The 22,051-nt window shown below is 34.0% G+C and overlaps 2 protein-coding genes across 3 annotated transcripts; both read right to left on the bottom strand.

Annotated features, from left to right (window-relative positions):
- Positions 1 to 348: 348 nt before the first annotated feature.
- Positions 349 to 18,221, bottom strand: LOC129803679 (uncharacterized). Of its 2 annotated transcripts, none has more exons than XM_055850417.1 (4): positions 18,008 to 18,221; positions 16,879 to 17,725; positions 6,932 to 7,924; positions 349 to 1,528 (listed from the first exon to the last, which is right to left on the bottom strand). In XM_055850417.1, exons 2-4 carry the CDS (start codon positions 17,701 to 17,703, stop codon positions 1,025 to 1,027), a joined length of 2,322 nt encoding a protein of 773 aa, XP_055706392.1. In that variant the 5' UTR covers positions 17,704 to 17,725; positions 18,008 to 18,221; the 3' UTR covers positions 349 to 1,024. The 2 variants fall into 2 exon arrangements, with proteins under 2 accessions (XP_055706392.1, XP_055706393.1); XM_055850418.1 differs by having other exon boundaries at positions 16,879 to 17,878; positions 18,008 to 18,214.
- Positions 18,222 to 18,307: 86 nt separating this feature from the next.
- LOC129805056 (arylalkylamine N-acetyltransferase-like 2) lies at positions 18,308 to 18,991 on the bottom strand. The gene has a single exon (XM_055852870.1). The coding sequence runs from the start codon at positions 18,989 to 18,991 to the stop codon at positions 18,308 to 18,310; it is 684 nt and encodes a 227-aa protein (XP_055708845.1).
- Between the last annotated feature and the right edge of the window lie 3,060 nt (positions 18,992 to 22,051).

Raw genomic sequence — 22,051 nt, 5'->3', positions numbered from 1 at the left:
TTTTCTCTAAAATTATTAATTAAAAATTCAATAAAAATATAGACATTGCTTTGTGTGGAATTTCGGACACCAAGTTTTCAGAAGTCTCTTACCCTTCCGGAACTCATCCAGGGATTTTTCTACGTCTCGTTCATAGAAGCGACCTTATTCTTACCTTTAGAAATTGAAAAATATTTTAAAATTAATGAAATATTGAAAAAAAACAAGTGTCCGATATTGTAAGCTGTCCGAAATTTTGCACAGTTCTCCTATTGATAAATAATATTACACACCATTACAGTGAACGTACGAGTATGACAGTTGCTAATAAAAGCAACGATCCCCTTTGAATTTAAATAAAAACACAAATTTTGCCTCATTTTTTTTTTAAATTTTATTTTACTTATTGTATTATAAAAAAAAATCTTAAATTCCTGTGATGATACTTAAGCAGGCAGATAAATACTCTAAAATCCTTGAGATTGATAATCACCGTGAAATGTGCAATTTATTTATTTTTTGTGTTTAAAATTTCTAATCATTATCTCCTTAACCCTAATAATGCTGATAAGCAAAATTCGTCTCACACTTACAAAAGGGAATAATTTAGTTTTTCTCCAAAGCCTCACATTTGAAGGCACTTTCGTGATTGAAAATACAAAATTAAAAAATTATTTTTGAATCTGATTAAGTAAAATAAAATCACTCACACACAATAATACGCCGTAAAAATAATATCTAAACAATTATTAAAAAAAAATAACATAAAATTCCTGATTTCTTATCACCTCGTTTTTCTTTTTTCTTTCTTTTTGTATAAATTTTTGAATTTTCAATGACCAATTTCAGGTCTTTCTAGGCTTTTTCGCAGCATTTCTCACGTGATCTCTTGCCTTAATTTTCTACAAAAAAATGTTGATGGAAAGAACAATAATAGAAAGCACTAAAAACTACAAGAAATTAGGCAACCATGGACGTTGTACTACAAGTAAATCCTAAAAAAAAATATTTTGAGCGATAAATGAAGAGTATTTTCCTTCTAATTCTAAAGACGCTTGAGATTCCGCTTGCTCCTCTTGGAGCCCGGCACAATACGTCTCTTGCAGTCCTCCTCGAATCGCACCGGTGATCCCAGATCCACCTCCACACACTTCCCCACCTCATGGCGTTCCTGGAAGCATGTGGTGCAGAAGGCAAATCGACAGGATTCACGAGAGCAAATGGCATAAGTCTCGTACTTGACACCGTCGCAGATGAGGCTCTTATTCTTCACAAACAACTCCAGTTCGAAGGCATTGAAGTCCGCCGGAAGGGACTGAGACTTTCCCACCTTGCCCAGCATCTTGTCCTTGCAGCTGGCAACTGGAAATGATCCAATTGTTATGTTTCCATTGAAGAGATTCCTCTTAGCCGGAGACGCTTTAGCAGGGCTCAGTCTTGCAGTTGCCATGGCGCAGCGCTTCTGCCGCCTTGGACTCATGATCAGGCTGGATTTTGAGCATTTGGGGCATCTCATCACCTTTGCACACTCGTCCAGACTCTCAAGAAACTACAGGGAAGTTAATAAAAACAGTTGCACATAAACATCAATCATAAGTTTGAAATGTTATACTTTTAATACATTAGGGTAAATTAAGCTAATTCAAAACCTGCTCCAAATGGAAATTTTTCGCTACTCTAAGTGGAAACGTCACTGTTTTCATGATAAATACAGTACTAAATTATTATATTTATATATTTTCTATACCGCAGTTTCATTTTTTAGTTACTTTTGCTCCAAATAAAGCGAAAATCCATTCATATTCACAAATTTTAATTTGTTAATTTCTCAGAAAAATTAAAAGTGTACCCTTTCACCATCGACTTTTTCATCGATCGACCATGTTTTCCAATGAAAAACACAATAAATTGACTGTTGTTTATTCCTTTTGTTTAACATTTATGTCATATTTCTGGCTAATTTTAGTTAAATTAAGTGCTAATCTTTATTGTTAACGGTACGTGAAGTTTTCAAATGAAATAATTACCTATTTCGTGAACAAAAAGGGTTTTTTGTGAAGTGTCTGCAAATGCTTCAATAGGAAACTCTGGAAATATGATATTTTTGGAGAGATTTTCTTAGGGAGAAAAGACAAGGAATAAGAACAAATCCTGCACTCAGGAGCAACTCAACAAGGTTTTGGAAGCCTTTTATCGCGGTTTCACTTACACAGTTTGTCTCCAATTAGAAACTTTCCCTTGTCTCCATTTGGATTAATTTGATTCCAATTGCAGCATTTTGCACTTGTGTATTTTTCTTGTATTTAAGAAGTTTTAAAATTAATCTAAAGAATTTTCACTAAACAGTAACATTCTAGAAGAGTCAAGGAGCAAATTTATGTAATTCTCTTCAGAAAAAATATGTACTTAATGTGTTGAATCTTCTGTCAAAGTTAAAACGTCTGAAAATGGTTTTGAATTAGGACATTTACCCTATTGAAGTTTTTTGTTACATCCTTTTCAGGAGGGTTATTTGGAATCATGAAAAGTAGTTTATTACCTTTGATTTCTTTAAATTAGTTCCTAAAATATTTAAAAATTAATAATAGTCGAAGTGGCATTTTTTGGTTTTTTTTTGTAATTGTATAATCTCTAGAGTATGCAAATTCTAAAAATTCATGGATATTTGAGGAATAAAGGTGGCCGAACGGCCACTTACTCTATTTAACTCTTTCTGGACAGCAGCATATGCTGCAAGCCAAATTCACCATTTTTTAATCAAAAATATCTAAGCTCAGGAAATAATTGAGGTCCTACAAAAAATATCTTACATTTGGACATCCTTATAGTTTGTAATCATCCACAAGAATAGGATTTTTATCAATTCTGAATAATTAAAAGACATTGTTTTTAACAAGAATATTCATATGCAGCTTTGGGTAATCTGAGTCCCAGAAGAGACGAAAGAGTTAAAAGAAAAAAATTATTTACTATTCGAATGTCCAGGAAGTCGCAATTTTCGCAATTCTTCCTTTGTGCAAGGTTCTCTTGTGCAAGGTGTCATTCTTTGGAATTCCCTTCCTAGGGAGCGAAAGAGTGGACTTAATCTTGAATCATGTGGCTTCCACTCATTCCTCAAGCCCAACATCACAATCATAATGTTTAGGGCTAACTTTTGCATAGAGGACTTACTGTCCTATATTCTAAATGAATTGAAATTGAATTGAATATTAAATCCAAAATTTTAATGAAATAAGTTGCTTTGCCGAAGTTACACTCAAAGTGGCCGAAATTTAATGCTGGCCGAAACTTGTCACATACACACTATGATTTCAATTGTCTTTTGCGTCCGTAACGGCGTTATCACACTTGCACATTAAAATTTTAATGTGATTCACATTAATTGTCGCTTGTGAGCGTCCAAATATGTTATTTGTGTCTTTGAGTCACTTAATATTTGGGGTTTTTCTATTTATTGATAAAGAAGTGGACTTGGCCTGCAAAAATAAGTTTAAATGTACCTAAAGCATAAATATTTTTCACATTAAAAAATTAAAGAGAAAATCGCATTAATTTTTCGCATTAATGCTATAAATCAATTTATATCAAATTTTGCGGGCTAAGTCTACCTTTTTACCAACAATTAGATCAAATTTTGAATATAAAATGATTCAAACACACAAATTACACATTTGGACTCTCACCAGCGACAATTAATGTGAATCATATTAAAATTTTAAAGTGCAAGTGTGATAACACAGTAATATAGGCAAAACGGCTTTTACTGCTTTTTAGTTTTTAAGTAACTACAGCTCCGAGTCTATCGAACCGATTTAAATCTCTACACAGACGAGGTTGAAGGTCTTTAAATACCTAACAATTCTCTAGAACTTGTGGAATCTATAAAACCAATACCAGAGGCCCTGTAGGTTGATCGAAATGTTAAATTTAAATGAGATTCGGACACAATTTCTTAATATGAATCTATGCCAATTAAGTCCTCTGATGAAATAGTTTTTAAAAGCAATGAAAATTGCTTTCTTCAAAATAAATTGGTTGCAGATGGTAATTTGAGTTTCAAGTTTCAAGTTCAAAAAGTCACCACATTTTAGCGTCAAAATTCATCAAAATTCAAACTCATTTTTCTCAAAAACGTGTTGTAGTCTAGGCTATGAGGTTTCCAAAATGTGGCATTGGTTCGCTATGGTTTTAATAAAACCTGAGATCTGAGGGGTCAAAGTTCACGAAATTCAAAACGCGATAACTCCGGTTCTATTTGATTGATGTCGACGGGAGAGAGCGCAAATTAAAGGACTCGCAAAGCGCTACAACTTTCTAGAACATTTGAACTTTGTATGTCCAACACTGGGGGCGCCACAGTGGAAAAAACAATTTTCATAACACATAACCTTAATTATCAGTACGGCCATTAATGTGTAAGGTTCCCGTCTTAAATATTTATTGTTTTTCCTCAGTATTTGGGAGATATTTTAATTTTATAGATTGATGATTTTGGTATATATTTTTGTGGACGTTTTTGGTTTTTAAAGGATTTTCTACACAGGATACTGGTCAAAATAGGCCTAAAGGCCTAAGACCTTGGTAAGGGGGGAAAAACTAACCTTAATTATCTCGACACATGATTAACCGATTTTGATGATTACTTCGACACAATTCTAGAGGACATTTGTGTTTACAACATAATTAAACACATTAAAATCTTGAAATAAAATGTAAGGTTATCCCGCCAATGCCCGCCATTTGCTTTTTGACACCAACTTTGTAAGAAAATTCCAAGCGGGAGCGACATTTTTGCCAATATGGCCGATAGTTTTGACATTTGGCAGCGAGGGAGATTGCTTTCGAGGAAGTTTTTCCTATTCTTCCAGATTTTGGTGAATTCTGATTGTCCAGGAAGTGTTTTTTTGGCTCTTGAGAAAGCTTAATGTGTCTGCAATAACATCGTGTTAAAAGAAATGTGTTTTAAAGTGTTATGTGTAAAATATTATGAGGAATCTGTTGGCAAGCAGGAGCTGGGTGTCCTTTTTAGCACTTCCTGGACATCAAACAAGATACTGGTCAATAATTCTACTTGTTTTAGTGATCAACATTGTAAAGGAGTCATTTGACACGCAAAAATAATTCACAAAATTGATATTATTGGCTTTTGGAAAACTGAAATTTGTCCAAGTTTGTCTCCTTTTCGTTCTTTTGGGGACGAGAGTTCCCATGAGTTTTCCAATTTCCCAAAGGCGGAGAAAATTCTTTTTCTACAAAAGTATCATATTTGACCACTAAGAGTTACAATAAAGTGAGTTTTACTGAAATTCGTTCGCTGAATATGTTGTGGTCCGGAAAGAGTTAAGTGTGAAAAAATTGATTTTTCCCATAATAACGCTTTGAAATCACTCAGATGCTAATTTGACTGCCTCTACTCCACGAAGACACTTAAAATAGGGTTTTATATGGAAGGTCTCACAAAATACAACAATTCTTTGATATAGTTGAAGTTCAACAAATGAACACTTGAGGCGCTCTGGTTAAAAAAACGAGATGAGAAACAAAAAAACTCGATTATCTCGGCTTCTGATTAATCGATTAGGTCAAGTTCTACGGCAAAATTATAGAGAACATTCTGGTCTACATTTCACCCATATATCACTTTTCTGTCAGTTCATCCAAATCCTTGATATTTTGGTTTAAATACAAAATTTGTATAATTTCACGAATTTGATTCAAGACAACTGAATGGCGTCCCCCAACTTCAGCTCTAAATCGAATTTGCATGCATTCCGAATTAGCTCACGTTACGAAGCTCACCTACAATATGCTGATCTAGGCTTATAACTAGCTATTTTATTGCGGTATAACTTCTAGTATATTTTTTTTGACATTTCGAAGAAGCACTTGAGTAAAATTAGAAAAATTGTGTCACACTTGAAAATGGGACAAACATTTTTTGAGCGATATTGCATCCATCGCACTTTAAAATTTTGACTAGAAACCTCCATTTTGGTGTTCTTTCGCCTTAAATTCAGAGCACAAAATCTCCCTTTTCGAAAGCTCTATTTATGTTTTCGAATGTTTTGCGAACAAAAATGAACTCTTCTCTAGCAAATTGATTTTGATAATAATTACAGTAGACTCTCGCTCAATCGGCTCTTTTTCAATCAGGTGCAGAATTTTGTTGACGATTTTCACGTTTAATTTTAAAGCAAATTTGTTCAAATTCAATGTATTTCCCCTTGTTTTATCGTGATTCTTAAAATTTGAGCGCTTTTTGTGGAATTTATAATAATTTTTATGCCCAAATCTCTCGATAATTTAGATGTCATTTTGCCCTATATGCCCGATTGAGAGAGAGTCTACTGTATTGTGAAATCAGAGCAGAAGCGAAAAAGAAACTACTAGATAGGATTTTACGAAATCGAAATATTCCTGTGAAAAAAATAAAATGAATTATAGAACCGAGTGGCTGAAATTCGAAATCTTTCGAAATAATATGAAAGGCTGCTAGACTCTATTTTAGCCAGGACACACTTGGGGAGATTATAACAGAGGGTGGAGAAAATTTATCTCAAGAACAAATCACTTAAAAAAAATAAATTGATCGGTAAATAATTCAAAATGTAACTAATATTGTTCAGTAAAAAAACCAATTTTAGTCAATCAAAAACTTTTAAAAAAAATCTAATCAGAAATTTCTTCATTTTCTCATTGCCTAAAATATTTCACTATTTTTATTGGCCATTTTTTCGAAAATACTGCATGATCTGCTAATTATTTGTTTTTTAATCAAATCTTTGATGATTAAAAAAATGTCTATAACTTAAAATTTTTGAATTTCATGACAAAATCTTTAGATAATTTATTTAAATTTAAATAAATTGGGGCTAGGGGCTACATTTTCTGTCCGAAAACTTTTATTAGGTGTCCTGTAATAAAATTTTTAATGTGTTTCTGTGTTACTCACCTTCTGATGATTCCGGTGATTCCTGGTGGACGGACTACTGGGCGGCGATACGACAACACTCTGTCTTCTGAGTTGTTTCTCATCGATTGAATTTCGCTCACGCAGAAGAATCCTCCCTGAGATTTTTCTCTCCAGGACCTTCTTTTTCACCACAAAGGCATTTTCCTTGATGGGAATCTGCTCTTGCTGATGCACAATCAGCCGTCTGCTGGCCTGCGAATGTTCATCCACTAACTTTCTCCAGTCCCTGCAAACCCTATGCACAGTATTGAGATCCTCCGCACTCAGGTAGCTAAAGATACGATCCAGAGCCGGACTGATACCCGCCAGGCGACTCAAGATATTTAGTGTCAGTGCTCCGCCATAGAAATTTTTCTTAGGCAGGCAACATTTTCTAGATGCAGATTCCTCCTTCAGCGGAGACTTGATGCTGTAGTCCAGGGACTTCCGGGCTCGCTTTTTGGGCGGTGTACATGGTAAATTCGGATAGAGAATGCGATGCTTCTCCTCATCAGACGAATACTGAAAACTTGTGGAGCGTTTGACTTTCTTGGGAGTGTGCAGGACCGATGGGGAGTACTGAAAGTGAGCTGATCGCTTGAGACCCTTTGCACTAGGGGGCTCTTCAAGCGAAACATCCACCACATTCTCATCCAGATCCAATTGCTTTGGAGTCAGGCTGATATCCATTAATTCAGTCTGAGACTCCTCAGCATCAGGAGTCTTCTGGACAGCCAGAAATTCCATTGAGTCTTTATGCCGAAAAACATTTGCCGAATTGGAAGTTTTGTGCATTGAAGTCTGGCCAAATACTTCAGGCATGTTTTTCATTTCATGGAAATACTCTTTGATACTGTGAGTGCTAATCTCTTCTAAAGGAGTCAGATTGAGCCCATTTTTCTCCTCTTCCACCGTGTCCAGATTCCGTCTTGAAGCGGAGAAAATCTGAAGATCATCCGCTTTTGCGACACTAACAGCATTTTTCGTAGAGACCTAAAAACGTTTTAGCATTTATTTGGCTGTAAATCGAAATTCGAAATCTCCTTTTCGAAATCTCTTTTTCGAAATAAAATAGACCGAGAGCAGGGGGGGCCCACCTAATAAAAAGTGCAGATATTTTTCACTTTTCTTTGTAAAAATTATGCAGCTATTGCACTGCGACTTAAACAAATTTGCTCGTAGTTCTTGTATTATTTCGGCGATCATTATGAAATATGTATTTTTAGATAGCTTTTAGTTTAGTGCACTATTTCGAAATATATCATACTTATAAGTCAATTCTCTTTAGGGAAAAACTTGTCAATAGTCTTCAGTGCTTCTATGCAAAAACGTATGGAAAAAATGGAAATGTTGAGAGGCCCCTGCCGAAAGCCCTGCTTATTCCTGCCTATTTTTCGGTCTCTCGGAAAAGCTTTATTTTCGAAATGTTTTCGAAAATTTATGCTTTTCAAAATAAGTTGTTAATCAATCATAAGATACATAAAAGTAAAATTAAATGAAATGGCTAAAAGGTTTCTATCGAAATTCACTTTGAGGAAGCATCTAAACTGGGACTTTTGATTCAAAAACTCCATTTCGATATAAAAGTTCCCCACAGAGCTTTAGCCCGAGCCCGGTGCATTTCTGCCTACTTTTAGGCGCACAAAATCTTCTTCGAAAGCTCTTTCTGTTTTAGCCAGGGCACATTTGCCGAGATTTGTAACATAGGTTGAAGAAAATTTATGTCATGGACGAACAACTGGGGAGATTTCTCGATACTTACCGGAGCATAGCACTATCAGGTAAATTTCGAAATTCCTTTCGTATAGAAAACAGTTACTCAGTATAAAAATTAAATTGACCAGAAGGGGAATTCTGTAACGCTCTGACAATGCCATGTGGCAAATTGGGTTCGAATCTTAGGAGAGCTTTTTCGAAAATTCGATTCTGTAGCCGTGATATTGCCATTTCAGCTCACGTGACATTGTCAGAAGTCACATATTTCAGATTTCTGGCAATTTAACAATTAAACAAATCAACCAAGACGTACTGTATTTTCATAAAATCATCAAGTAAATGGATATCATTAAAATTTCAATGAATTGTATTTTCGAACTCATATGATATGACAAAAAAAAGCTCGAATGGCATTGTCAGGTTTCACAGAATTACAATTACAGAATTCCCCTACAGAATTCTGTAATTTTCGTGACATTCTCACGCGTGAGTTCGAAATCTGACAATGCCTTTCGTGCTGTTTTTGTCATATCATATGAGTTCGAAAATGCAATTCATTGAATTTTTAATGAAATCGCTTTACTTGATGATTTTATTAAAACACAGTACGTCTTGGTTGATTTGTTTAACAAAATTCACTATCATTTGAATTGCCAGAAATCTCAAATATGTGACTTCTGACAATGCCACGTGAATGGCAATGTCACGGCTACAGAATTGAATTTTCGAAAAAGCTCTCCTAATATTCGAACCCAATTTGTCATACAGTAGACTCTCTCCCAATTGGGCATTTGGGGCAAAATATCATCCGGTTTATCGATAGATTTGGGCGTAAAAGCCTTTGTAAATTCCACAAAAAGCGGTTAATTATAAAGAATCACGATAAAATAAGAACTACAGCAATTTTTAGGAAATTATCTTCATAATTAAACGTGACAATTATCAACAACATTTTTCGCCCGATTGAAAAAGAGCCGATTGAGCGAGAGTCTACTGTATGGCATTGCCAGAGCGTTACAGAATTTCCCTCCAGAAAATCATTAAATTTTGATCAGTCAAAAAAAAAAAACATTTTAGCCAAGACACGCTTGGGAAGATTATACCAGATAGCAAAAATATTTTAACTCAGAAACGAACCCAAAGGAGAAATTTTCCAAATGCCACCGATTCATAGCGCAATGGGGCAAAAAGAGTTAACCAGAGTTACTTTTGCAATCATTTAAACAAACCTAAAAAACCATTAATTGCTGTTCAGATTTATAGAGCAGAAAATTATTTACACAATTTTTTTGCTCGAAAATGTAAAAACATACAGAAACTACAAAAAAAAGTATTGCAAAAACTAAAATAAGTTCATGAACTTTTTCAAGTTTTTTTCTTTTTAAATTAATTGCTTGTTGTTTTGAACCTTTTTATTAAACGATTGCAATACAAGTTCACTTAAAGTTATATTTCTTGCAAGGTTTAACTCTTTTGTTTCTTTTGGAATCATGGGTACCCCAGAGGATTTTATTAAACCAATTAATTATTAATAAAACCGATTACTCTTACTGTGTTATCACACTTGCACATTAAAAATTTAATATAATTCACATTAATTGTCGCTGGTGAGAGTCCAAATGTGTAATTTGTGTGTTTGTATCATTTTATATTCAAAATTTGATCTATTTGTTGATAAAAAGGTAGACTTGGCCCGCAAAATTTGATATAAATTGATTTATAGCAATAATGCGAAAAATTAATGTGATTTTCTCTTTAATTTTTTAATGTGAAAAATATTTATGCTTTAGGTAAAGTTAAACTTACTTTTGCAAGCCAAGTCCACTTCTTTATCAATAAATAGAAAAACTCCAAATTTTAAGTAACTCAAAGACACAAATAACATATTTGGACGCTCACAAGCGACAATTAATGTGAATCACATTAAAATTTTAATGTGCAAGTGTGATAACGCCGTTACAAGGATAATAATTGTACGGTACAGAAATATCCAAATCAAGGTTTAAAAAACGTTTCTTTCGGAGAAACGGATTAGGAGAAGTGCACCGAAACCCTTCGAGAAGACAGGCAGCAATAGAACTAATCATCGAAATTCAAAGGTTTATTTTAGGGAAATTGAAGTGTTTTCTTTCAAACACTTAGGTTGGAGTCTTTGCTAAATCTTTTCGAAATTATGAAGGTAGGACACGTCAGTTAAAATACTCTTTTTCGAAATTGTATAGCACGAATGCTACAGGCCTCAGACCAGAACATGCTGGAGCACCCTTCATCGCTTGTCTCCGGGAGTGAACCCCATTGCTCGTTCTAAGATAGCTACGAATTCGATTGTGCCTTCGGAATAACTAGTTAAGCACTCATAACCCCATCTAGTGGAACTATAGAGATATTGTAATTTGAAGTTAGCCGCCGTTATAGCACCCCTCAAAGTTACCACCCCAGCTGAACAGTGATTGGTACCGTTATCTTAGAAGAGTCTTCATGAATAATTCATGAAAAGAACTAATCTAATATTATTTCGTAGGAATTTTAAAGTTCTTAATTCCTTTTGTTCTTTGGATTTAAAGAAAATTCGATCATTTCACGAAATTTCCATTGCCATTTATTTGTATTGGTGGTAAAGTTTGCTATAGTCTCTTGCTTTTTGATTTGTGGAATAATTCTTTCTAGCATGAACATCAACAAAAGAAAAATAAATAAAACTAATAAATCAGACTGAACAACGCAAAAGAAAGCAGGGAAAAAGAACCCGGAAAAAATCGCGTGGCAAGTTCAGTGTCTTGGAAATTCATTAGAATTTTTTACGATAGAATTTCATTAAAACGGAAAACCCCTTCTCACCAACTCTCTCTACATTTCATAAGGAAATAATTCTTTTTGCAATTTTATTTGTTTTTCAGAGATAAATCCATTCAAATGCCTTCGCACAAGAGTCAAAGATCATTTTTTTGCAGAGAGTTACGAAGAGCTAATGAACAAGATGCTTTTTTTCTTCTTCACGCTATTTTGATAACACAACTTTGGGATTTTTGTCTGTCTTGTGAGTTCTTTTTGCGCTCTTTCCTCTTCATAATTTGGTCAGAGCAACAAAAAATAATCATAAAACACGCTTTTGAAACTATTCCACAAATCCCCAAAAACAGCAACACTGTCCTTGAATGTTCAATTGAGAAATACTCAGTCATTCGGAATGGAGTGAAAATAGTGTGCAAAATGATGCCCAAATAGAGAATAATCTTGTGTTAAATTCGCATTCAAAATTGTCTCTCTTTTACATCTGTGTGTTTTTTTTCTTTTCTCATGAATAATTAATAAGAATTTGCTAAAATTTGGTATTTTTTTGCAAAGAAATAAATCTTCCTGGTTCACCAGATTCCAAAATAACCCATAAAAAATTATGTATTGGCTGTGACTAGAGCTATAAAATATGCACATAAAGAGAGTTAAATTGGCCATTTAGATAAAATATATAAGCACTTCTTTTTTGGAGGGAAATTTTGGGATGAAAGCCACTTGCAGAGCAAGAGGAGAGTCTGTATTATTGTGTTTCAGTCCCGTTTTACAGCCACTCACCGCAATTCATCAGCCACATTAAGTCTTTGTGGAGAGCTGGAAATATCATCCTAATCTTCTATTAATTATTATGAAATTGATGAAGCAATTTCTTAATATTTTCAGAATGACGAAGCTTATGGAAAATGAGTTTTTTAGTGTTTTTATTGCTTTATGAAACCTCAAAAGATTTTTTAAAGGCTTTACTGTGTTATCACACTTGCACATTAAAATTTTAATATGATTCACATTAATTGTTGTCGCTGGTGAGAGTCCAAATGTATAATTTGTGTGTTTGAATCATTTTATATTCAAAATTTGATCTATTTGTTGATAAAAAGGTAGACTTGGCCCACAAAATTTGATATAAATTTATTTATAGCATTAATGCGAAAAATTAATGTGATTTTCTCTTTAATTTTTTAATGTGAAAAATATTTAAACTTATTTTTGCAGGCCAAGTCCATTTCTTTATCAATAAATAGAAAAAACCCCAAATATTAAGTGACTCAAAGACACAAATAACATATTTGGACGCTCACAAGCGACAATTAATGTGAATCACATTAAAATTTTAATGTGCAAGTGTGATAACGCCGTTACAGTGCTTATTTTATTGGATTACTGAAGTTAAAAAGTTGTAATGTTAAACAGATTTTTTATACTAGACATTTGAAAGGTTCTTACTATGCGAAATTGACATGTTTCAATTTAAGCTTACAAAGCAACATTTTTAATTTTTTTTTAAATCAGTCAGAATTTCGGAGTTCTAGTTTTTTCAAAGTACAACTAAAATACGATTTTTTGCTGATTAAATTATTTCTTGTAACATTTGAAAGGTTTTGCGTTGAGAAAATACCACGTTAATTTTTTTGTTTTTAGAAATGAGTTCTTCAAGTCTTTAAGTTTTTGAGCATTCCAAAATAGTTTTGAGGTAATAATATTCTTAGAACTTTGACAAAAAAACGATTTTTTGTTGCTTATTTCTTGTAGTAATATTTGATAGGTTTTGCGTTGCGAAATTAACATGCTTAATTTTCGCGTTTTTTAAAATCTGTTCTTTAAATCTTTAACTTTCATATATTTTAATATTTATATTCTAAAAAGGATTTTAAGGTAATAATTTTTTCGAATTCTGACAAGAAATACGTTTTTTTTACTGATTATTTGTTGTTGTAACATTTGATTAGCTTTGCTTTGAGAAAATAACATGTTTTATTTTTTTTGTTTTTAAAAACAAATTCTTGAAATCTAAGTTTTTTTAAGTTTCCAAAATAGTTTGAAAAAAAAAAGAAAAATATGACTATTGAGTAATTTTACTTCTTATAACATTTAAAAGGTTTTACTTTTATAAAATAACACGTTTTACTTAGTTTTAAAAAGAACTTGTGTAATTCTTGAAATTTTTGAAAATTTACCAACACGATTTTTTACTGAGTAAATGCAATTCCAGTGAAAATTGCAAAGGGGAAATCTTTCTTCTCAGCATTTTTTTTAGTACATGACTGTTCTGATTTGCAACTGCATTATCGACTTTTCTTTCATCGGTTCCTGTCATGACTGTTTTGTGGTTTCAGAGCAAGGCAAGAACTAGGGAAAACTAGAGACAGCAATCAACATAAAGAAAAGACGATTACACAAATGCAATAAAAACAACCTTCAGGAGAAAGATTTCCCCTTTTGATTTTTCATTTGAATAGCAATTTTACGGAGTTTTAGAACAAGTGTTTTCCCTCAGACTTCACCGTTTTGTAAAACCACCAAACAGTCGTGACTGGACCCATTCCAAAGAAAAGACGATTACGCAGAAGCACGTGAGAACAGTCATATACTAAAAAACATTCAGGAGAAAGATATCCCCTTCTCATTTTTCATTTTCAATAGCTCCATAAATTGTATTTGTATTGTATTTATTTCTTCATTACCATCGACAATTGCATGTTACCCACCCACCTTACCTTGCGGCCATCGTCGTGTCTTAGTGTTGATGACCAACCTCCAGGGTAAAACGATGGAAAACCCCTTCGCAGGTTGTATGTTTGTCAGGTTTACACTTTTACAATTATTACAAAATTACTTCTTACAGACATTTGAAAGGCTTTGCTTTGAGAAATTAACATGATTTTTTGAATTTCAAAAAAAAAGAACAAAAGTATTTTCAATAGCCTGCTTTAAAAATATATTCAGTGACCAATTTTTTTACGTAGCTGAGCAAACTAGGACAGCTTCGTAAAAGTCGCCACTAACTTTTAATTTTCCTCTAAAGGAAAATCTAAGGATTTCCAGGGATTTTGTGAGGAGGAATAACGAACACAATAAGTAAGATATTTTTTGACAGTAGTATGACTGATTCGGTTTGTGTGGCATTCAGTAAAAAATCTTGAAACTTTGACATGATTTTCTGTACGAAGCTGCACAAGCTTCGTCTAGGATTCTCTTTTTAAAATTTTTGTTCACAACCTTCACAACGATTCATTCAAGCGAGGGTATTTTGACTAGAAATGTCCCTTTCGAAATAAAAATCCTCCCCCATTGAACTTTATCCCAGTTAATTTTTGCCTATCCTTCTGTGCAAGAAACCTTTCAATTTTCAATTTTCGAAATATTTTTAAAAATAACTGCCCTACAGAAGCCGATCATAAAGCTTGATAGAAAAATAATTAATTAAGAAAAAAACATAAAAGCTTGTCCCAAAAGTCTTCCAGAAGATAAAAACTTTATCTTAGGATTAATACATACTTTTACTAATTTTCATGAAAATTTTTGTGAATAAAATATTTTTGTTAGCAACTTCTAAATAAAATAGAAAAATTTCTTTGACTTTCTATTTTAGCCGAGACACATTTTCGGAAAGATTCTTTTTAGAAATACTTTCGGAAGCTGTTTTTCGTGATTAGTTGTCTTGTGTTGTGTGACGAAAAAATTATTACTACAAAAAAATAAAAAATAAAAAATAGAAAAATTTCTGTTCCTCACTCTGATTGTTAAAATATATTTTTAATAATTTACTCCGATTTCTTAGGTTTTCATTTTGGCTCTATTTTATTTTTTTTTTAAATCCATTGTCAATGAAACAAATATTTTTTTCGCACGTAGCTGAAATTAGCTGAAATCCACTCGAAAAAAGGTTTGTGTCTTGGCTTACAACCCGTGTAAAAAATGAATTGGAATATTTTTTTCATTGGAAATGAAGTATTTCGGGTGTTGCTGAGAATAACGAGTGAGTATATCACTTATTTTATGAAATAAAAACGCAAATGCACTTGAATTGGAAAGAAATTATTCCAATTAGGGCAGAATCACATTGACAGTAAAATGCTCACCGTCACCGTCAAAGCCCTCACCGTATTTCGTTGATTTACGCATTTTCATTGTATTTTTTACGCAAATTCTCAATTACCGTGTTACATTATCTCATACTCGGTGGCACTAGGTGAAAATAATATAAGAAAATTGAAGAAATAAAACGAAAATGCGATAAACGGTGAGCAAAAAAACTGTACGAAAAACTGTAGCAAAAAATCCTACAGTTTTTTGTTTGCTTACCGTTTATCGTATTTTCGCTTTATTTATTCAATTTTCTTATACTATTTTCACCTAGTGCCACCGAGTATGAGACAAGGTAATATCGTAATGGAAAATTTGCGTAAAAATTACAATGAAAATGCGTAAATCAACGAAATACGGTGAGGGCTTTGACGGTGACGGTGAGCATTTTACTGTCAATGTGATTCTGCTCTTAATCTTATATTTTAAATCAAAACAATTAATTTTTAATGTAATTTTGTATAGAAGATCGAATTAGAATAATTTTTTTCAGTTGAAATAATTTTTTTCTCGCGCGTCGCTATGATCAGCGACAGATAGCCAAGACAGTAACCTTTTTACGGCTCAGTCGATGAGATCAGCGATAAATTAATAATTTCAAAAAATAAACATGAAAACGCGATCGAATTAAATAGAGAAAAAATGTTTTTAATCAAAAGAATTAATTCTAATGTAATTTTGTGTATTGGAATTTATTAGAGTATTCTTTCAGTTGGAATATATTTTTCGGGTGTCGCTGTGATCACAGATAAACTGATTTCTAAAGTGAAAAAGAGATTGAGTCAAAAGAAAATTAATTATAAAAAAATACACTTATCGTTAAATTTAGCTTCTTTGCGATTGGGTTTCTTTTGCATGAAAAAAATAACGTAAAGGCCTATTAATTAGCCAATACACATACCATTTTTCGGGTCGTGCGCCTGGGTTAGCCAAGACGAACCATTTGTCCAGTATAGCCTTTCGGGTGAGCCAAGGCACAAACCTTTTTTAGAGGAATTTCGGTTAAATTCAACTATAGATAGATTTATTTTCTCTTAGATCATCTGCGGCTGCCGCCGACTTCACAACCGACCTCAACGGGCAAAACGGCAGAAAATCCCGAATCACTGGTCGTATAGGACAGTTTTACTTTCACAATTCATGATTAGTGTTTTGAGAAGCTTTGCAGATGGAAAGTGATGAGTCTCAACATGGGCTCCTGGAAGGAGTACGTATTTATATACGTTCGATACGAATAGTAATTTTAGCTGAGACACACTTGGGGGATTTATAACAGAAGCTAAGGAGATTTTATCTATGAAATGGACCCTAGGAGATTTCTAATAAACATTTGATGAGAAGTGGATATCACTCACCTCATTGACGCTGGAATGCTGGGAGACACTGAGAAGATTCTCAAATTGGGAGGTATTGAAGCCAATGATACCCTGTGCTGGATTATGTTCCTCATGAGCAACCTCCTCGTCGATTGGAATGGGCGAAGCGCACTGCTCTAAACGATAGCTGTACCCTTTACTAACATGCCACTTCCTCGGACTGTAACTGTGAATCTTTTTAATCAGCTTCCGCTTCTTCTTGGGAGACCTTGACTTTGGCAGAAGTGGATTCCAGTCCACATTCTCTACAGTCTCCACGTAGAAATCCGGCCGAAATCCATTTTTGATGGGAGTGCTCGAGAGATTCTCAAACTGATTCTCCCCAAGGATCTTGGATGCCGACTTGGACACATTCGAGGAGATTGGGGAGAGTGGCAGATAGGGCTTTCCTTCGCACAATTCAGATTCCATGCGATCTCTGAAGGATTTTTTCCGGATGAACTTTTTGGGGGTTTCATAGCCACGATTCTCATCATTGAGTCGTATCTTCTTGGGAGTACCAGTGTCATCGTGACAGAGAGGTCGTTTGAGGGGAGATTGCTCGGATTTGGGAGTTGTAAGCTGAAGGGCAGATAATTTCTGGAGATTTTTCGTGGTTGGGGTTGGTGGCTCTTGATTCTCATCAATTTCAGCCTCTTCGATAGAAAACCCCCGAGAAATCTGTGATTCACTCACTGTACTTAGCTCAGAGGTGTAACCACTGTCTGCCAGACTCTTCTCCAGAACCTTCCGGCCACTTCTGTCGCTTCCGCGAAAGATGAAAGGAGTCGCTTCTCGACATTCCGGAGGACGAAACTTATCCATTATTTTTGTTTCAGCTCAAATACTAGAGACAAAAGTATCGAGTTAGCCAGGAAACAATTGAGGCTTCTGGTTGGCATCAGAAAAGCCCGCGGATTTGTGCTTCGGACGTTCAAGATAAAAGTGAAATTGTGCAAATATTTGCTAAATGATCGTCCACTATTTGCTCTGCTAAACACTGAAGCACGATTATTGGTGAATGGGAAAAAGTGAAAAATATGCCCAAGAGTCTCCAAGGTACAAAAAAAAAGTAGCGGACTGATTGCTTGGGAGTTATTGGTGACCAAAACGCCATTGCGTCACTCACCTGTGGATTTGGACACGAAAACTCACATTACGCACTAAACTACACAGCTGGGGGGAAAGAACTTTGTGCCTGGGATACACTCAGAGGGGACAAGGCATTCTACTTCGAGTCTGGATTGGATAGGAAGCTTAGGAAGCAGAAAGGAAAGCGCGAGGTAAAAATTTCTAGGACGCACATCAACTGATTGACACACACTGCACCAAAAAACATCGCAGATTTAACTTTTCGATGTTTTTCTGTACTAAAAATGTCGAAGCTTTTTGCGCGCTTTTTTTGAAATTTTATTTCAAATTTTCTCCATCAAATTTGCTTAACGACTATTTTGGCCACTGCTTCCGGTGGAAAATAATTGTAGACCGAAAGTCCTCGATAATCGCAATAATTCACAAATTTAAGCACATAAATATCTTCAAAATTAAAAGCCTCTGTCAACTTAATCCCACCAGGCGTAACCGCTAATCCAAAAGCCACCTTGAAGCCCAATTCCCTGCCGCATTGCAATCTTTTCTGCATGAACAACTTAGCTAATGAGTATCCCTGATAATCCCTACGGACACAAGTCAAGGCTAAGTACAGAGCTTCCTCAATGTTGTATCGACGACAAATTTGCGATCGCAGTTTCATTTCTTCAGTAAAAATTACACCATCGAGATCATTTGGATATCCCCGTTGACCAGAAAGTGTTCTGAGCATCTTGAGACCTTCACGGCATTCTTCCTCCCTAAACTTCCTCGCCAGAGACACTCCAATCAACTCCCGTCTATCGTCATCAGTAAATGCAAGCACTGAAGCTCCTGAATCAATAGATTTCATTTCATTCTCTTCATCTTCTCTCGATTGGCGATTAGACACTCTTCCATGACTGGACTGATCGAAGGGATAGAAGTGCTCCTGGAGGAACTTTAGCACTCTCCCATAGTCACTCTTCGAAGCTATTCGAATGAAAATCCCACGATCTTTGAGGCGTAATCTTGTCCCGAGCATATTTGAAAGCTTACTGATGTGATCTTGAGATGATTCATTATCTTATCTACAACTTTTCTCCTTCAAAATATTAGCCTTCTAATCTAAATTTACCTACTCAATTATCTATTTTTATCAGCGGCCTTCGTATCAAAAAGAACTTGTTTGGTTTACAATGCATCTTGTTCTTCTCCACAGAAAGGGAATTTAATAAATTTTCCGATATTCTCTGAGAAGTTATTAATTTTTTTTTATTGTCTGCATCACAAAGTAGATCGAGAAAACTTCAAGAAAATTAAATTTCCTTCTTTTTCCTTTCGAATCCAAGCACATTTTTATTCCATCTCTTCAGCACTTAAACCTAAATTGAATTTGGCTTGATAATCATGTGATCTAAAATTATTTGTGTTTGAAGTATAAAGGCTATAAAGGAGAAAGGATCATAAAAATCGTTATATTTTTTGATATATTTGTAAAATATATATATGTAAAAATGTTTGTAAATCAATTTTATTGTCTATACACACAACATTTTCTGGCATATAATACGATCTATGATTCAGGGTTTCTGCCGTTTACCTGATGAGATCGGTAGTGGTAAGTCGGCGGCAGACGCAACTAAGCAAGATTTGAGGAGAAATATATATACAGTAGAGTCTCTCAAATTCGAACGCCGTTTGGATTCAAAATGTCAATTGTGAGGTTATGTTAGACAGTTCGTATTCTAGGTGAATGAAAATCATATTTATGTGCTTCTTCCCGAATGTTTACATACATTATTATTGTATAAAATGAAAAGGAAGTATGTTACCACTAAAACTTGCGAGAAAGTGCGAGAATTTGATTCAAAGTACAATTTAATCTTACACAAATTTCGGTAGTTTTGAAAAAATCGTTCGAATTTGGGAGGTGCGAAATGTCAAAAATACCCCCCGAGCGTTCGAATTTAGGAGACTCTACTGTAATTGAATTGAATTGAATTGAAAATAGGAGCATAAAAGGATATACAGGGAACTCCGCTTTGAGAGAAAATTGTTTGAAAGAATTTCATAAGAATTGCCTACTATATTGGGAACCCATTTATCAAATAATTTTTGAAATGCCCCTAAATGTATCCAAAAATTTTTTATAAGTAAATTTGAAATGCATTCTCCGTGCTGAAAATAGACTGAAAAATTGACGCCGAGTATGTTTTGCATATATCACGGCGTTTCCCTAACTTATTCGAAAGATATCTCCAGTGGCCATGCAATTTTTCTGTGACATTGGAGTGAATTCGCGGCTTTTTTATTCGGTCTCGAGAAATTCTCTCAAAGCGGAACTCATTATAAATTGTTTTTAAAGAAAATACAGGTTTCTCATATGACTTATTTTTCAAGAGAAAATTGAATTTTCTATTTTATTTTTACTCCGTAAGCCCCGTGTAATGAAAGAATCTGCTAAGTTTTGTTTGTAGACCACACAGGAGCATCTTCCCGAAATATAAATTCTATTTTCAAGGGCGTAGCTAGAATTTTCGTAAGAGGGAGCCGAAAAAATGTTTTTCAAGCGCTAACAACAAGAATTTCTCGAAAAATTGCAAAGAAAATCAATTTAATAATCTGTCTGATTAATTTAGAATAATTCGACGATATTGTATTTTTTTAAAACTCTTTTATATTACAATTTTAAAGATTTTGGCGGACTTAGACAATGATACAAATACAAAACGTTCTTATGGATATGAGAGTAGTTTTGTTTTTTTTTTGGAGCAAATGGAATAAATTCATATTCTAGCTTGACAATAATGTCCTAAAAGAAATGGAAAGAAAAGTGCTAGAGCTTTTCGCGAAGCAACTCCGTCTTTCCGTGTGAAACGCTGACAACAAATAGTTGAACAATGGTCCATAAAATCAAGAAAAACTTTCCAGCCATTTTCCAGTTTTTAGTGAGGAAATTTCAATAAAGAAAAATGCTCTTAGTTTTATTAAAAAGAAATCTCGATGACCCTATTGGATTTCGTAAGCTAGAAACTTGCTAAAGACACGAAGAAATCTCCTTTAAGCCAAATTTAGAAAATTCATCAAAAATTGAATCGAATAGCCTACGAGAATTACAAGAAAATATTGATACAGATATGGAAAGCTTGAGCAATTCCCTAAAGCTCTTCTAATACGACATTGTAGTTTACTTTCAGAAAATTTTCGTTTAGAACTTTTTCAAACTATGTATAGCGGAGACCGGGGCAAAAAGTCATAAAACGGATATTTTATTTTTTTACAAGCTACCCGTGAACCTCCGAAATTTCTAATTAGCACATTTTTATAGGAAATTTACCGCTCTACAACTCTGTGAAAGTTATTTTCTTCTATTTTGTAAGGAAATATATTTATCGAGCCGTTTTCTAAAAGGTAATTTTGTGATCATTCTCAAAAATGCTGGGGCAAATAGTATCAAGCATGAGATACTATCACATTTTGTTTCGCTTTATTACGGGAGTCCGTAAATTTAAGTAAAATACCTAGATTACATATTTTCATTGGAAATATATTCTTCTACACCTTTGTAAAACACCGTTTTCTCTACCTGAGCGAGAAAAGCGCATTTTAAGCTATTTTACAAAAAAAAACACACAAATGAATGCAAATCGTTTCACCAATGCAAACAACAAGCGGCGACACAGCACTGACGTTTCTTTTCACCGTGGGACAAAAGAAATTTTTTCGGTGTTTGTTACTTTTTGCTCCATAGATTTTGTTACTTTTTACCTCAAGTGGTCGTTTTTAATAAAAGGATTTCTGGAGAAAAGAATCTTTGTAAAATTCTAAAATAGATATCGGATTCGTATTCAAAGAATATCCAGATAATTTGGAAAATATTTGCCAGTGCATCAAATTTAAAATAAGTAGCTAATAATTGATATCTTCTGCACGAAAAATATTTCAAAAATAGGGCTAAAAATTTCGATATTTTTTTTATTTTCTAAATTCCTTGTTCAAATTTTAACAAACTTACGACATTGAAGAAGACCTATGGAGGCTGTATATGGAGAAAAAAATTAAGCCGCTATCTTATTTATCTTGGCAGATATTGAATTTAAAA

The sequence above is a fragment of the Phlebotomus papatasi genome, chromosome 2, assembly GCF_024763615.1.
Source record: "Phlebotomus papatasi isolate M1 chromosome 2, Ppap_2.1, whole genome shotgun sequence".
In the NCBI taxonomy this organism is placed as follows: Eukaryota; Metazoa; Arthropoda; class Insecta; order Diptera; family Psychodidae; genus Phlebotomus; species Phlebotomus papatasi.
The sequence above is the reverse complement of the archived record's forward strand: the minus strand, read 5'-3'. Positions and strand labels throughout refer to the sequence as shown.